At 39.1% G+C, this 13,891-nt stretch overlaps 1 protein-coding gene across 11 annotated transcripts in view; it reads right to left on the minus strand.

The window, feature by feature from the left end:
- The window catches only part of dock3 (dedicator of cytokinesis 3), a 253,825-nt gene that overhangs the window by 9,297 nt on the left and 230,637 nt on the right, over window positions 1-13,891 (minus strand). For 2 of the 11 annotated variants that reach the window (XM_069189417.1, XM_069189413.1), the window contains 19 exons: window positions 13,713-13,739; window positions 13,494-13,589; window positions 12,635-12,695; window positions 11,758-11,851; window positions 11,123-11,271; window positions 9,583-9,669; window positions 8,825-8,929; window positions 8,274-8,415; window positions 7,644-7,810; window positions 6,805-6,891; window positions 5,349-5,528; window positions 4,684-4,767; window positions 4,227-4,343; window positions 3,992-4,110; window positions 3,172-3,307; window positions 2,743-2,824; window positions 1,996-2,159; window positions 1,298-1,385; window positions 73-195 (listed from right to left, as the gene is read on the minus strand). In XM_069189417.1, coding sequence (XP_069045518.1) covers window positions 73-195; window positions 1,298-1,385; window positions 1,996-2,159; window positions 2,743-2,824; window positions 3,172-3,307; window positions 3,992-4,110; window positions 4,227-4,343; window positions 4,684-4,767; window positions 5,349-5,528; window positions 6,805-6,891; window positions 7,644-7,810; window positions 8,274-8,415; window positions 8,825-8,929; window positions 9,583-9,669; window positions 11,123-11,271; window positions 11,758-11,851; window positions 12,635-12,695; window positions 13,494-13,589; window positions 13,713-13,739 — 2,108 coding nt within the window. Of the gene's footprint in view, window positions 1-72; window positions 196-1,297; window positions 1,386-1,995; window positions 2,160-2,742; window positions 2,825-3,171; window positions 3,308-3,991; window positions 4,132-4,226; window positions 4,344-4,683; window positions 4,768-5,348; window positions 5,529-6,804; window positions 6,892-7,643; window positions 7,811-8,273; window positions 8,416-8,824; window positions 8,930-9,582; window positions 9,670-11,122; window positions 11,272-11,757; window positions 11,852-12,634; window positions 12,696-13,493; window positions 13,590-13,712; window positions 13,740-13,891 lie in introns of all 11 variants that reach the window. The other 9 variants (XM_069189419.1, XM_069189421.1, XM_069189415.1 and 6 more) reach the window with 6 other exon arrangements.

Raw genomic sequence — 13,891 nt, forward strand, 5'->3', positions numbered from 1 at the left:
ACTTCCAGTAAAAGCAGGTGAGGAGAGTAGCCCACGCCAGCTGTCCTGGGCTGCTTGGGCTGAGGATCTTACCAGGAGGAACGCTACGCGGGGGGACTGGTGGCACCATGTGACTCCCCACATGGGCTGACAGGAAGGGCAGGGCCTCCCGGGTCCCGCTGTCCAGACTCCAGCTGCTGGGAGCTGTGGGAACTGCTGCAAAATACAACGTAATATCCTCGTAATTAACCTTTATCCAAAGCAACTTATAACCTGTTAAAACACTGTAAAATATAGACCAAATACAAGACCAATATGTACTTTATGTCAGACTAACTAACTGTAAGCACTGTGTTTCATATGTTTTGGGAATGTCCAGTTATCCACAACTTCAGGACTCATGTCTGTACAATGCTGGGCAAACTAATTGGTATACATTTCAAACCAGATCCTTGCTGATGTTTGTTCAATGATGATTATTCAGTTAACCTTATTATAATTTGGACAATGCTGCTCTTTTGTGGCTTCAAAGCAGTAAAAAAAACAATTCTACAACTCTGAATAAGCCCTGATATTTTGCCAGATAAATGCTGGATACTCACATTTCAATATATTGCAGACTTAGAATGTACAAAGCTAGAATTAATACAATCCAAACTTGGGAAAGGATTTCCACAGCTATTAGAAATATACTTGATTTTTAAAACAGTAAAGTCATACTGTTTATAGTGTATTCTAAGTTACTGTGTATTTAAACTAGCAAAACAAGAGCTCTGGGTAAACCTGTATGACTGTGTTGGTATTGAAATGCAAATTATGATGTGGAAGTTTGTATATATTTGTTTTGTTTTTTGTTTTTATTAGTCTATTTGGAAAAATTAAATAAAAATGTTGATCACAAAAATACTAAAAAATGTGATACGCACACCTAAATACCATAAAGTCACATAAGTGAAATTAGTGAAGTCAAGTAGTTAATATTATATATTAAGTAGTTAAGCACAGAACTGTTGGCAGAACACAATCTAAACAGAGTGCTAACCATATAGGAATTCTACTATTTTAAACAGTAACAACAAATAAAGGCCACCTGAGACAGAAATACACAAGAGCAGAAAACATTAGTGCGGGGATTGTACTTAAAAAGAAAAAAAAAGATTTTTCCTGTGTTAAAGGAATTCCTGGAAAAAGCTGAATGTAGCGGATTAACAATAATGCCAGAAAGCTCTTTATGTAGAAGCATTTAAATGATCATACACTGTACCAGTTACCCTGTTAATGGACAAGAAAAAAGGCAAAGAAAATAATAAAAAAGTACCCTTTTCTGCTACTGAAAGGTTGGGGTCACTGCAGGGTTTGCAAGGGCCAATCACCTGCTGAAGAAGGGCACGCTGGAAATTTGTAGGCTGGAAAATATTGAAAATATGATTAGATACAAAGTGAGAATTCTAGTCTAGATGAACAGATCAAATATGCACAAATGAGCAAGGAGTTTACAAAAACAAGAACACAGGCCTATCAGTGCATCTTTATATATTACCAAATTGAAGAAGAGCCACAGATTCATCTAGAAAGTTTCAGTTTATAGTTATTCAAATTCTGGAAGGCTCCATTGCCTTAAATATGCTTAAGTCTCACCATACAAAAAAAAGCAAAACCCAAGGGATTGTCCAGATGAGATTTAATTTTTGTAGAAGTGTGTTTGCTCACCAAAACTGCTAGCCTGACTGGAACAATATCTTTCATCCAGTCAATGCCAGAACAAATTACAGATTTTAATGGACATCGTGGGGGCATTTTGCACATTTGGTTAGTAGGAAATGGAATGACAAGCAAAATGGAGGAAGCAAGGTATAACAAAAACATCCACACAGGGCCTCACATGTAACATGCTGTCAGCTGTTTTATCTTGATGGATTTCATTATCCTTTTTGGGGACTGATGGCTCTTTTCTGGAAAAACATACGCACACACAGAGAATGGCAAATCTACGGCTGCTCAAAATCATTGTCTCACTGTGTAATAAAAGGTGCCTGGTTTTCCCTTCGGATGCTCCCACTGTACCTGTCCGTTCTCAGTCATGGTGGGGTACATGGCACTGCTGGGCCGCTCGCGGTGGGGGGGCAGCAGCATCAGCATCTCCCGGTTATGTCTGTATTTGTCTGGAAGTGAGGGGGAGCCTGGGGTAAAGAACAGCAATTAAGGCTCAACCTCAGTGAATTATGGGTCTAGCAAAAATAGGAGTGGGCTTCCAAAACCACCTCACTGAGAGAGCCATCGGCATCTGGAACAAAAGATCCAGACACACTGCTGAAGCTGACTCCCTAGAATCCCTCCAGAATGGGCTTGAAGATGGCTTGGATGGATAAGGCGCCTTCAACTAAGCAACATGAGCCAAGGAGTCACCTCTTCTGTGCCTCAAATGTGTTTTAGAAACAGGCGTTGGAGATTTGAGTGAAGTCTATTACAAAGTTGAAGAATTAAGTATGGAAGTTAACGTATTAAGAGACATTTAAACTATATGTATTTTTCTCTCCTAACACTCGTTCGTTTTATCAGGAAACAGTTAAAATGTTCGGGTGAATTAACCAATTTAAGACAGGGGGAACCAGTACTGTATGTACAGTATGTCTGCTTCTATGTAGATGTAGATATTTTTGCCAGAACATGACTTCTCATGTGTGAGGAATTTATTGAGCCTGGGTGCCAGACTATGGCACATCCCTGTGTTGAGCCACATACAGGGTAATGCTGGGTTGTTACCTCTTGCACTGGAAGGGGCGGAGTTTATCATCTGTGATGGGGCAGAGTGGGTTGAGCTCAGGCTAGAGGAGGAAGGGCTTGGCTGGGAGACAAAATAAGGAATAGAGATTAGCAAACTGAGAATTATTTTCAGCAACATTCATGGCCCCACAGCGTGAATTTGAAAGGACATAAGAGTCAAGAAAGTGTGCTTATCGGACATTCCTGTATGGCAGAGATTAAGGCAAACGATGGCTTCGATATGCAGTGGAAATCTTGAATTTCCATTTGAAAACACAATTTTGAAACTGTAATATGATCACACTGCATTCATTTTCTTCCTTAATCATGAACTAGTTTCTACAAGGGCAGTCTGTGTGAGGAGGTACGTAATATTTCCATCCATGAATCTGATTTCTCCCTGCGTCTGGTGAGGGTGTATGTCGGCACCTGCATGCGGTAGAGGTCTTCAGGAGTCTCTCCCGCCATCCCATCCGTCAGGATGACCAGGTTCCCTGTCTCACTGGATGTGTGGGAGGACAGGGAAGACGAAGAGTGCCGGATTGACCCTATCAAGTTCAGTGGGCTACAGGCAGGAAGATTCGGGAAGTGAGAGAGAAGGAGACAAAGTATGGAACAGATACCACCCTTAATTACTGTATTTAAAAGCAAAGTACATACAGTATTTTCCTGAAAGTTTAGCGCTATATCTTCAAATACTGATGGACATTGAAGCATTTTTTTGTATAATCTTTTTTTGGCATATTATACTAAGCCCAATTTGCATTTGGGACATTCTACAGTATATCAGCAGGTTCTTACAATAGGAGATATTGTGTTACCAGTACAACTACAAGTACTACTGCTACTGTACAGTATATCTCTCTACTAGGGGCAGTTCCATACCATTGGATGATGTTCACAGATCCTACAGTATATACAGTATGTCATATTTGTAACTAATCTATAGATTAATATATGTTAATGAATCGTTTCAGGTTGCTCATTTTCAGCATATTGGAAATCGATTTTTCAATGGTTTTACTATAATTGAAAGAACCCTATATTTGACTTAATTTAGAAATGTATGTGTATTAAGAGAAAATGCACAGATTTAAGTAAATTAGAAAATTATTTTATTTTTACATTATTCTAGAAAAATATCTGGAGTTTATTTTAGGTGATATTTTTTACTGGCACAATGCTGTCAATAAATTACTCCAACAAAGGGCAAGATAACTGCAGAGCAGAGTTCTGGGGAAGGACTCACCTGTGTCTGTGCACTAGTTTGATGCTCTCTGGGCTCATTGGGCTGTGGGAGGCCAGGATTCCTCGGGGAGTACTGTTTCCAGAGCAAGCAGGACTCAGCTTGTCCAGGCCAGGTAGGCCCTGCAGGGCAACATAAAAACACTACTCTGAATATTCACATTATTCCACTCACAGACACTCCAGGGACAGAACTGATGGCCAAAAGCACAACGTTTGTAACTGACAGCACAACTTACATGGCAAAGGCTGCTTCTCATCATCTGAAACTGATCTATCAGCTTCTTATGAAGGGGACGCATTTCTGGGTGCACAAGCTTCTCGTGGACTGCCAGTCCCACTCCCAGGATGTGAACCTAATATAGTCAAAAGACCCTTCCTTTAATAATCAGAATGGCCTGTAGAAGACCTGCAGTAGTTATGTGTACAAAATAAAGTAATTACAGCTAGTGATGCACAGTGATCCACACTGGAGTCTAAAGAGAGACTCTTTCAATACTCCAAAATCATTGAAATCTCTGGAAGGAAAAGAAACTAGTGCAAAACGGGTTTGTGAAAAGCAAATGAGGAATGTGAGAAATATACAATTTTCCTACCAACATAAAAACTGCTCTAGCATTTCAAAGCAAAAAAATTTAAAAGACGAGCAAGGCTGTTAACATTCTGAAATGGAATGGATATAAAAGACACAATTACCTGTTCCTGCATGAGGTCTTTGAGCTGTGTGATCTTCTCCGTGTCCTCAGGGTGACTGGTTATGTACTCCTTATCGAAGAAAGCCTGAGAAAACATCAATTAACTCAGCGAAGCATAAATTACCAAACCCCAAGTGCAAATTAAATCATTATTAAATCCTGCTCTGTTGACCAACTGGGACAATTGTTATTCCACAAAATAAATAAAATAAAAATGTTCCAAATATGTGAAAAGCCTCAGCTTGCATTTTTTTTCACACACTCTATCTCACTTGCTTCATCTTAGAACCAAAACAAGTCTGTGTCTTGTTCAACCTGACTAAGCCTTTCAATGCTGTCTGTACTCTTGTGAACAATTAGCTACAATGGCCTTTTTTCCTCTCATCCTCCTTAATATCACCATAGTACATCAAATGAATTCTGGTTTTACTCCTTGTTCCTAAGTATGCCCCATCGTGGATGCTTTCTTTCAATCACACCACATCCACTATGTGTCAAAGAAATCAAAGGATTTGTCAATATGTAAAAAGAATCAAGTAGTATAAAGGATCTTCCTTGATTATGTGTGTAAACTCAGCAATGTACATCCATTTTTCTCCACCGTGGTCTTGTCCGACCAGTCTGCCTGTACTGTAAGTGCTGAAAAAGATGTTCAGCTGAGCTCACCTCTTGGTAGCGGGCAATGCCCCCGTTGACTGCAGCATCGATCACCCCATTGAGACACATACTGAGTAGGTTGATGTTGCCGTGGAGCTGCTTGTGCTGGTACTGGCTAATCAGGGTGCGAAGCTCATGGTTTTTATTTTCTACCACGTAGATGGCATTCTCCAGAGGACTGACCTCCACCTGAAATGCATGGTTCACCACACAGTGCGGACAAAACTGTTAGAATGAAGAAGGGCAGAAAACGTCTCTCTTGAGTGAAACTCCTGATTTGTCTTCCCCTGTTTTAATTTCTAACACATTAAGTCATTTTTTTTAGAAACACACTATCTGTACTTGTGCACACAGGCTTGGCAGTAAGACTGATGAGGTAGTTATGACAATTCAATATTCTTGTTTTCTAACGGATAATATTAGGACACATATCATGGCATACTGTAGCAGCAAGGGTTCTAAGCATTCTGAAAATATATATACAGTATGAAGCCAAAGGTACCGTATAAATACACCTCTCCTTGAGGATGTGCTTGTGCTTGCTGCACATACCTCAATCAAATAAAAACTAGACAGATATAAATATAAATGCAAGATCACACATTGCAATGATGCAGCTTAAATGTATGTCCTCCATATCAGCAGCAACTGTGAGTTAAAACAACGAAAAGCTTAAGACATTTATTTATGAGTAACAAGTAGTGGCTGATTTAATGCTCACTAGTTAAAGGGAAAAACAAAAAAAAACAAGTTTTGGCTATTCAGTTTTTTTCTTTCATGTTTCTTCTAAGACTGGAATTAACCTCGGATTGATCCTTTGCAACTTGTATGCCAATGCAGCTTCCCACTTGAACCACTGATAATACGAACAGCTTTCAACAGTCTGTAAATAAAAACCCCATGTCCAGCACTTTAAACTGGAAGTGATTACTAGTACAACACGTCAAATGCATTATGCTGGGGATATGCACAAGCTGATTATTCGTATCAGACAAATCCAGATACTCTCGAGAAATCTTGGCAATTGAAAGCGTCTTTCAATAAGTATCAATAAGTGTGAATTAAAACATTGCAGGCTTTATCCAGAACATTACAGACAAAATCCTTTTGTCTATAAATGGATAGAAAAGACATGATTGCAGTGTGAATTCAAAAGGAGTAATCTCCTTAAATCCGGCGAGAATACTGAACAAATTACTTTTCTTTTGTTCTTTTGTTGCAAATCAGTCTTTCAGGAGTGCCAGATAAATGGTGGTCACCATTTTCAATGCTGAATATTCACATTCATCCTTTCACACTCATTTTTTAGTCGCTGTGCTTCATTCCAATGGAAACAAGTGGTAGCAGGGAAAGGTCTAATAAGGTGTCTATGTGACTTGTACCAAGTTCATGAGCAAACTGGGATTGTTCTAAGTGTTTTAAACAGGTCCTATACCAGAGGGCTTTACTGGTTTGTTCCACTCACCACCTCTCTCTTCTCAACCTCAAACCACCGGGAAATTCCTGGGAGCGGGTGGGTGAGAATCAGAGTGGTCCGCTCAATCCACAAGCTCTGAAATCACACAGGAGCAGGTCAGTCGCTCAACAATGCTTCTTCATCAGATTTCCCCCCCTTCCAAACATTAATATAACACTAATCTGCAAACAATAATATCGACGTGGTTGAGATTACACCACTTTTACGGTTTTTGATTTTGTAAAATAATCACCTAGCAGGATAATAGAAATCAAATCTGGTATTGCACAAACTCCACTTCACAGTCTAAGTCACCATGTAGATCAAATTTAAAAAACCTTAGTCTTTGAGTGCTAAATTCCACATAGAATTGTCATTCATTGACCAAATGCCTCTGGGGACAGGGATATGCAAATCCTTTGGGCATAATCACACAGCTTAATGAACAATATAATATTCCTATTAATTTCCTATACATATGAAGAAATTGTCCTGCAATTACAATTAACAAATACAATGATACATACTGTACATAAGAAAAAAATCCAATGCCTATTGCAGTTATGTACTTTGATGGACAAAAGGTAGTTCATCCCAATGCTATGCAAGGCATGGATGATGTCTTAACAACTGTATATATTGTAGTTAAACAACAAAAGTATCATATATTGCTTACAGTACGTCCTTAAAAGAATGTAAATATATTAACGTGGGTCTCTAACAGTCCCTGGTTTGAAATGTTTTGTAGTCTTGATGATTTAAGCGCAGTAGATACTGCACCATGTGAGATCTCTAGTCCTGCCAACCAGCAGCCTGCAAGTGTGAAGGCTGCTTTCCGAGGTACAGACCTTAAACTCGTTGTCTCTGTCTTTGGGGCCCTTGTGGAAAGGCCGGTCATAGCGGAAGCGGCGCACATTGTTGACACGGTAGAAACTCTTGATGCGATCAGGAACTCGGTCCATCTGGAGCACGTCCACACTCTCTGGGATCGGGGTCACCGCATAGATCTGTAGATCTGAAGCCTATGGTCAAGGCAACTAGCATCAGAGTCACAAACTCCAGAGAGCACCAATGACAGACCAGGCGATATCACCTTGTCCCAATAATGAATGTCATAATCCTGTTTTCACACAAAATCTCTTGTCTCGTGGTACAAAAATATTGGAATAAACAGGGTCTTTTGTGGCAGACTCTGCTTTGTTCTCTCCTATGCATATACTATAATGTACTCATTCTTTAAAAGGGCCTTGTATTTGTTTCAGTACAAGTCTGTTTCACCCACAACTGCCCCTAAAGTGTACATTAGGATTTACAAGACATTTGCTATGTCTCTGCAAATTTCAGTGGATCAAAATGGATAAATGCCTAACTCAGCAATTAAAATTCAAATAAATTTCTTTTTATAGCAGAAATGATGTCAAGCTTTCAGCCTTCCTATAAATCAGGCAGCTTATAAGAAAATGGGCCAAAAAGGATACACTGAGCATCACACTGCAGAATGGCTTCATCGGGCTGATTGGGGTGCTGCATTGCAATAGCCTGTGGGAATTCTCCCAACATCCTCTGCTGGAAAGCTTCAAGCCGCTCATAGTCATGTCCCCGGCAAACAAACTCCTTGTTCTGTACCAAGAAGAAATGGAGAATGAGGCAGAGAATTTAGCTTGATCACATATTGTAATTTAGGCTTGGGAAACTTAGACTTTTACAGTCATTTGAAAGTTCCAGCTGGTGCTTCATTAAGTGACACTCAGCAGCGGGGTCAGTCTGAGTTTAGATTCAAAACCCTGCATTACATGGAGAGAAGCTAAAGTTACCCATCCCTACTGCAATATGTCTAGCCCCACCCTTCCTTTAATTTTTTTCTATTTAAATTTGAGTCCAGTCATTCTGACACCATGTAAACTGCTTTGAAAGCATTTACAGTATCTGACTGTATTAACCAGGTCTTAACTGTGATGTTTGGTGTGTAAATAACCAAACCAGTGCTAGCTCTCAAACATGATGGGGTCATGGGGTTGTGTTCACTCACCCGGAGGAAGAAGGGGAATTTTCTGCCATAAAAGCCAACCCTGAAGAACTCGGGCTCAAGGCGCTGCTGCTCCATAATATTGTCATAGTAGGCAGCTTCCATTTTCTGTTTTTGGAAAAAAAGCGAAAACAGTTTCAGCTGTGAAATAAATATTTAATTTCAAATTTCATACAGCAAAATTGTAAGATAGTAAGATAGGCACATTCAAGTAACCTAATTGTCAATATTGCAGGGCTACAGTACCTAACGAAGAAGTTCAAGTAGGTAGCTGCGTGGGCACACATAGGCTGCAAAGGAACAAGTTAAGGTTTATTCCATGCTGAAAAGAAAAGAACACACATGAAGAAGGCTCCACAGCCACAATGTTGTGTCTCTTTTCTTTTCAGCATGGAATAAACCTTTAACTGTTCCTTTGCTACCTAATGCAGGTTTTGCCCATTCCATTCCAGAACTGTGCTACAAACAACTCCTTGATAATTATTTTATTTCATCAGGATCAATGTAGCAAGTAATGACTTCTGGAATGCAACAGTTTGAAAGGGCCATTTACTGAAAAGTCCAACCACTGAGGACAGCAGCATTCCATGTCGGAATTCTCCCAAAAAATGGGATTGTAAGCACATGCTTAAAGAGGCTTTTTTTTAGATATATCATAATATCAGTAGTTCTTCTTCATCTTTGAAAACATCATTACAAATAACACTTCAGTTAAGTTATGATTTTGCAAGTCTATCGCAACTAGCTATGGTATCGCTTACCCGAATCCAGCTGAGACTCTGGTAGTCATACAGTGCTTCATACTGGAATGCCAGCTCCCGGCACAAGGGGATTCCATATTCCCAGCACTGCATGAAACACAGGGAGTACAAGTCACTCTGGGTTTCCTCACCCGTTAACCGATTCATAAGTCTCATCAGCACAAAAGTAAGCTGGCTACCTGTACATGACCTCATTTTATTCAGTGCAGTCCAAAGAAAATGATAAGAAATTAAGTCTTAACTGAATTATATTATCAGTCCAAACTAGGTTTCAGTGTAGATCTAATTAAAAATAACCATTTAATAAATAACCAAAGTAAAGAAATGATGACATGATAATGTCCTTGCTAGTAATTTGAAATCATGAATGCTGTAAACACAATGCTGTGGCTATAACATGCTTGTAGATTCTGTACAATACACTTTATCTTAAACTTATGATTCAGTCTATAACTTACAGCTCTTGTTTAACCATTTCCTTTGACAAAAAGGCATTAAAGGCATTAAATGGAACAGCCCAATTTTGACAGTCATGAAACCTAATGTGATGTTATCCATAAAAGTAATGGGAGAGTCTGTGGTAAATACCAATGGGTTTACAGTGCCAAAAAGTCAAGTTGGCTTGCCTTTTCAGTTGTAGAGAAACACATTGCAAAGGCTGGTGCTTTAGTACAGAGGTTGTTCTTCGCCTCAGTAGTTCTGACAGTTTTACTGCATAAGTTGCTTTCCTTTAACCTCATTTCCACTCTTCAGTAAATAAATTCTATAAGGTTGGAGTCTGCCCATGCTTCAAACCTAGAACAATACCTCTCATGTCATTCCCTGTATCACTTTTCTGTGAGCTGATGAAAAGATCTTACAATCTTACACTCCCTGTTGTACTGTTCTTTACATCAAAGACCTCATCAAAGTGGAAAAGCTGAAAAATCTTTTTCTCTCAAAATTGAATACAAAAATAATAAATATGACAAGTTTTTACAGACATTTATGGACTTTAAGTTGAAGCTGTGATGATTATGGGTGCTATAAACTCTTCATTTAAAGTGGAAAACCTAAAGGACAGCACTTTTTGGTGTGATCTTATAATTGTTATTAGAGATCTCATAAACAGTGGTGCAGTGGTTGAGATTGCTGCCTTGCTGTGCTGGGGCCATGGGTTCAATTCCTGGTGTGCTATCTGCATGCAGTTTATATAATCTCCCTGTGTTCACATTTTGCGGTTTCCTCCCACAGTCCGAAAACATGCTGGTTGGTTTAATAAGCTTCCCAGTTTAATAAGCTGGGAAACTTGTCCCTGGAGTGAGTGTTCGTTTGTGTCTGTGTGTGCCATATGGATTGTCTGCCTTGCACACTTTGCCTGCCGGGGGTAGGCTCTGGCTCCCCTGCAACCCTGCAGTGGGTAAAGTGTTTAGCAAATTAGGGAATGGATGGATTCTACACATGGTTCAAGTGACCCTTCCAGTTTGAGTTTCCAGTATGAAGGAAAAAGAGGAAGGTGGAGAAGCTGTAGACTACATAGGCCTGTCGTGAGGTACTGTACCTTGCCCTTGTTGAAGTAGTGGATGACTTTTCGGCAGAGGCCCTCCTTGCGCTGCCACTCGCTCTGGGCCGGGTAGTGCAGGAACTCCCGCAGAGGCCGGTCCTCCCAGTGGAGCAGCTCCCAGTACAGCAGAAGAGTGAAGGCAGCCTCTGAACAGGACAACACCGCCAGGCAAGGCAGCAAAGGGAGGGGGAGAATGATTGAGAAGGAAAAAACGTTTTAGTGGGACATACGGAAAAAGATGAGGTCGAAGAGAGGAAGACAGAGGGTAAAAAGGAGAGAATGAGGGAAAGTGGAAAAAAGAGAGAGAAAAAGTAATAATGGGACAGAGAGACATAAGGTTTGAAAAAAGGATGAATTGGGTGGGAAGGTAAAGATGAGAAATGGACAGAGAGTGAAACCAGTAAAATGCAAGAAAGGAAAACAGAGTGTACGTGAAAAATGGATGGAAGAAAAGGAGAATGGATGGTGGCAAGAAAAAAAAAGAAATAAAGGCAGGGTAATAGAAGGGAGAGAGAATGGAAAAAGAGACAGAAAATACACACAAAGAGTAGAGAAAGACAGAAAGGGTTTTTCATCCACAATGAGTGCAGATTTTAAGGATTGTGAAGAATTACACCTCTGTCCTCTCTTACCTGTGTAGTTTTCTGCTTGCAGGTGCATATCACACAGCTTGTGGATATAGCGAATGTACATCTCTTCCTTATTGATCTCTGATTTGTAGAAGTTCTGGAAAGAAAATGAGGGTGCCTGATTTATTCTCAAGGCCTCTTAGGGTGATTCTGTAGTTTAAACACATATTGACAGCAATAATTCCAAGTAGGCCAACTGAGAAGTGTAGAATATATGGGATAAAGTCTTAAACAGGTAACAAAATATGTTTCTTTGACAAGGGTAGACTTTCTATAGGCACTGCATATGTGAGAACCTAGTTCCTTCAAGACATCTACCAGCTAGATGGAAGACCATTCAGGAGGGAAACCATTGGATACTCTACCCAGATGATTTAAGTATTTAAATATACACACATTTAACAAAATACATTTTTATGTAATATGAAAGGGTTATAAATAATTTTAACATTCAAAAACATACACCTAATTTCTTCCATTTGTTAGAATTTATTACATCTGCTTATTTTTAGTATTTATTAAGTAAGTGAGAGTATTACAGAACTGTCCTACTCAGATTTAAACAAAATATGAAATGCTTTTTCTAGACTAATCTCTATGAAAAGGTATAAGAATGTTTCAGGACAGAGGTTATTAATATTCAAGTGAAAAAATAAGAAGTTGGTAAAACCGTGAGTCTGAAATTGTTTTAATAGTCTCTGTAGGCTGCTTGTAATGCAGAGAACTGAGCAGATAGAAATGCTAATGAACGATTCCTTCCAGCTATTATAGGGAGTATTTGCAACACATGGATGCATGGTAACTGTGATGAAGTTATACTGTATAGTAGCATTTCTAAAACTACACAAGCGATGACAAACGGAAGTACAAGAGATCTTACCAGCAGGCTGACGGTACACCCAATTTTTTTGTTTTCAGTTTCATCCCCTTTCATGCAGTCCCTGTGGAGTTTGAATAGAATTGGAATTCATTTTTTTTAGTTCATACACACTTCACCTATATCTGTTGAATTTGCCCATATTCATATTCACCCACTTATGAGCTACCAATAACAAAGCTTCCATGGACAATATTAGCTGGCTTCCCCAAAGATTGCTTACTTACTCTCAATAAAATCTTTGATCGCGTATCTTCCTTGGAAAAGGGTATATAACCAGTTTCAACTTCTATTCAAATACTACATCTTATATCACAACATATTTAGTAAGGTTTCTAATACAGATTAACTCCATCTTTAAATGGAACAATATACATATTTATCATAAGTATACTGCATTTATTCCTAGACAAATGGTAACGTAATTCTCTAAAACTTGACTGTTTCTTAACATTTTTTTGTTGCTTATGTGTTAATGTGATTCAAAAGATACAAAGCTGAAATTTATGTACTAAAATAAAACATTTAAAAGGAAGCATAAATAAGCAATCAGGCTCTGTCAGAGTTCCAAAGAATGTGGGTAACATATGATTTGTTTGACAAAAAGTGACATTTCTTAAATTTCCCTTTAGGATTAAGCAGGTGTAAATTTAATATAGTGAATGCTTTACAATAGGGATCAATGTCACTAAATCGTAGTGCTATTAAATCTTTTCATTTATCCTCAAATCTTTAGCCACTGTTAAGTCACAGATTTATTACACTGGAGTACAGAGAACCTGACTAAAAATAAAATCTCATTAAAATCACCTTATTATTATGTCTGAAGGTTCTAGTGTACTTTAAATGCGGTTTGACCCACCTGTAGTCAAGGAGACGCTCCATGAGGCGAGTTACCGAGGTAACAAAAGAAATGCCAGTTTCCCTCCAGGTCTCCTGTTCGATTTTCTCCAAGAGGCTGGCGGAAAAAAATAGAAACAAGAAATAAACGTCTTTGTACATAAAACAAATAAGGCTCTCAGCTTAACCAAGACATGAAGAAATACATTTAAGATACCCAGACTGAAAGTTGTCGTCTTACCTAGGGTAAGGCCCAAATAGCTGGGTTCTATTTCCACGCAGCAGAAGGTAAAGCAAAAACAAGGAAGTTATGAAAGCAGAAGTGGAAAACAGATTAATACTCTTACAACAGAGGATACTGTGAATATTGGTGAGCACTGGATGACAGTGCTGTAGTCAGGCCTGCAGACAATGATTGTT

This window comes from Lepisosteus oculatus, chromosome 4 (assembly GCF_040954835.1).
Source record: "Lepisosteus oculatus isolate fLepOcu1 chromosome 4, fLepOcu1.hap2, whole genome shotgun sequence".
In the NCBI taxonomy this organism is placed as follows: domain Eukaryota; kingdom Metazoa; phylum Chordata; class Actinopteri; order Semionotiformes; family Lepisosteidae; genus Lepisosteus; species Lepisosteus oculatus.